Raw genomic sequence first — 2,972 nt, 5'->3', positions numbered from 1 at the left:
TGGGCAGCTCTCTGGGTGCTCAGCACCCCCAAAGCTCTGATCCTAGAATTGTCCCTGTTCTCATCACAAAGTGCTTGACATCTCACTCATAATTCATATGTAAAAGATGTCTCTAGTAAATCCTTGAACTACTCAGCATCATGTGATTTAATCAGGTTATGCAAATCCAAATTCATTAAACACCAAAACACATGGCTTGCAACACAGTTTTCAAATTTTTTAATTAATATATTTTAATAGCTTTATCAAAAATAATTAACAGCCTGAATAATTACAAATCTTAAACATCCAGCTGTGCTGTCAAATCCACTTTAAGATTATGATAAAATGTTTTGTTTCCATATATTTAAAGTAACTAACTGTTGAATTACCTTGAACACAGGAATTTATCTGTTGAACAAAAGCTTAATATAATAGGGTATTTCACAGTAGCACTTTCGATAATTTGTGAACCACAAAATGTGGTTTATATACAGAGTACTTTAAAGCAAAAAAGTATAACATAACAGTGGACATGTTTAGCTACACATTAGGACGTTTACTTACTGAACATTAGTGTAAACTTTAACTGTGCTCTCGTGAAATTGTCGTAAGTGCCGACCGGATACACAGATGCATTTACTCACTTTTCAACATGGCGGCTCTTGGCGTGTAGTGTTTTGTTTTGGTGCAAAATCCCACGGATTAATGTAACATTTGGAGGACCTGGTAGCCACCTGGTAAACAAAAAGCTATCACGATACCGTCATTGTTGTTACGTCCTTTAAGCTAATCTATTCCTTCGACTATCTGGGAGATGTATCGTCGCGGAGCGGCAAAGAAAGACAGCAAGCCGGTGAAGAAGGATGTGAGTGACAGTGATAAATACGCCGATCTGTTGGTTTTCGGCTATGCCTGCAAACTCTTCCGAGACGACGAAAGGGCTCTTTACCATGATCACGGAAAGCATCTTATCCCATGGATGGGGGACAAGAGCATCATGATTGATAGGTCGGTTGAACAAACTTAGACCGAAACATTATGCTAACAATCTCTCCTGTCCGCTAGCCTGTCTCAAAATTCAAGGGACCACGTTGGAGTTGTTGCTTGTTGAAGCTTGGAAACACCTGCAACTCGCGACGATTGTTTTATTTCTTGCCTCCTAACGTGTCTTGTTGGATGTCCTGAACTAAAAAAGAAAGAAAATTGGGGGGAAAAGAAAAACACCTGGCATCTAAAGTTTCTTCGGTAACATGCTAACTTGCAAATGCCTGTCAGTCTTTGCTAATGTTAGCCATGACTGACCTATTTATGCTTTTTGCTGTCAAGTTATACACTCCAGCTTACATTATAAGAGAACATTGGACAAATGGATTGAATAAAGTTTATTTGAGACTGGTTTAAGACTACATAGGCCTGCATAGTTCGCGCTAAATGTACCTCTTAAATTGGCAATTGCAGTAAATATATAAAAATACTCAAGTTATCTGTGAAATCGGCTTTGCATCTTGGCATGTTATGAGAATTTCCTCTAGAAGCTTTTTTCATGCTTTACACGTGAATAATATGTCTAAGCTATAACATGTCTTTTTCCTGTTCTTTTCAAACGGACGTTTTCTAATATAAAGTGGTGAAGTCCCTACAAAACTTGGTATTTTACTATGCTTTTGTTTGCCAGAGCAAATTCTAGCAAAGACAAAAGTTACTGTCATTAAGGTGATTCAGTGTATCATTTTGACTAATTTTTTCCACCTTTTACATAGAAATTGTCCTTGTTGCAAAGTCATTGTAAACCTCCTTGAGTCTTGTATTTCTTTAAACATATTAAATCAATTGAATCACCTTAGTGTTCAGACCCAACTTATGTTTCATTTGTACAGCCTTTGTTTGTGTGTCTTTATTACATAACCCAGTTTTTCCACAGCAAGGTAGGCTAAGGGGTCCTTCCAAACCCCGAATGCCAACCTCAGCTCCAGATTTCTTTGTCTTCATGAAGAAACTGCAAGTGAGAGATGGCGTAGAGGGACGAACCTTGGAAAATGTCGTCCATTTGGGTTCTTACGGATAGGTATTTATGTGCTCGGGTTTGTGTGAATGTAACTTTCTTTGCAGATTTAGAAGTAATGATGAGTGTTACAGGGGATTATTGAACCCTGTAAGGTAAGAAGCGAGTTGCTTTGTTTGTCTTTTTTTTTCTTTTTCATTTCTAATGTTGTTGGCCTGTAAAAACAGGAAGAAAATACAGACAGAAAACTTGCTAGGTATATCAGAGCTCTATCCAAAATAATTCCCAAAGACTTAATTAGTATCATTATTGTGACGTATCCATTTTGAGAAAACATTCATGGAGGACTTACAGAGGTAGACCAGTTTTATATCTTTTATATTGTGGGTTTTAGGTTTTACAACCTTGGTAAGTAGGCCCATGTTCTGTATGAAAAGTTTTGTCTACTTCCTTTTCTCTAATCCTTTTTATCATCCAACAGATATGATGGACGTGGTCACTTACATGACCTTTCAGAGTATGACAGTGGGTCATGGAATACATCCTACCAGCTGTCAGAGGAAGAGGCCAGGATTGAGGCGCTCTGCGATGAGGAGAGGTACCTGGCACTGCACACTGACCTGCTGGAAGAGGAAGCTAGACAAGGTGAGCAGGATGCTCGTTTAAACATTTAGCAGTAATAGTTTAAAAAAAAAAAAAGAGTGATATTAAAGGCAAGGAAAAATAATTTCAAAACATCTTATTTACCTTAAATCTGCTGCCGCTCTTAAATAGGATATCATGACCTTACTTTCGTAATCTGTTTTCAAAAGCTGATTTTGTGTCAGTAGCTCAAACTTGTTTTCCGTTTGTAGTCAGGCCTTTTAATAAAGATGTAGTTGCATGGGCTGATATGTCAGGGGATGCTCACTTAACAGCATTTTTGCTGTCTTCATCTTTTGCTCCAGTAGAAATTTTAAGGTAATGTCTACTGCTTCTTAGGATTTCC

General features: G+C 37.7%; 1 protein-coding gene across 1 annotated transcript in view; it reads left to right on the top strand.

The window, feature by feature from the left end:
* The first annotated feature begins 613 nt into the window (after positions 1-613).
* Positions 614-2,972, top strand: part of sfswap (splicing factor SWAP) — a 48,881-nt gene continuing 46,522 nt past the window's right edge. The window contains exons 1-2 of the mRNA XM_005735338.1: positions 614-990; positions 2,466-2,629. Coding sequence (XP_005735395.1) covers positions 797-990; positions 2,466-2,629 — 358 coding nt within the window. The 5' untranslated portion in view covers positions 614-796. The remainder of the gene's footprint in view (positions 991-2,465; positions 2,630-2,972) is intronic.

This window comes from Pundamilia nyererei, unplaced genomic scaffold, assembly GCF_000239375.1.
Source record: "Pundamilia nyererei isolate P.nyererei 1_Seehausen unplaced genomic scaffold, PunNye1.0 scaffold00063, whole genome shotgun sequence".
NCBI classification, from domain to species: Eukaryota; Metazoa; Chordata; class Actinopteri; order Cichliformes; family Cichlidae; genus Pundamilia; species Pundamilia nyererei.
Note: the sequence above shows the minus strand (reverse complement) of the source record. Positions and strands in the feature narration are given on the sequence as shown.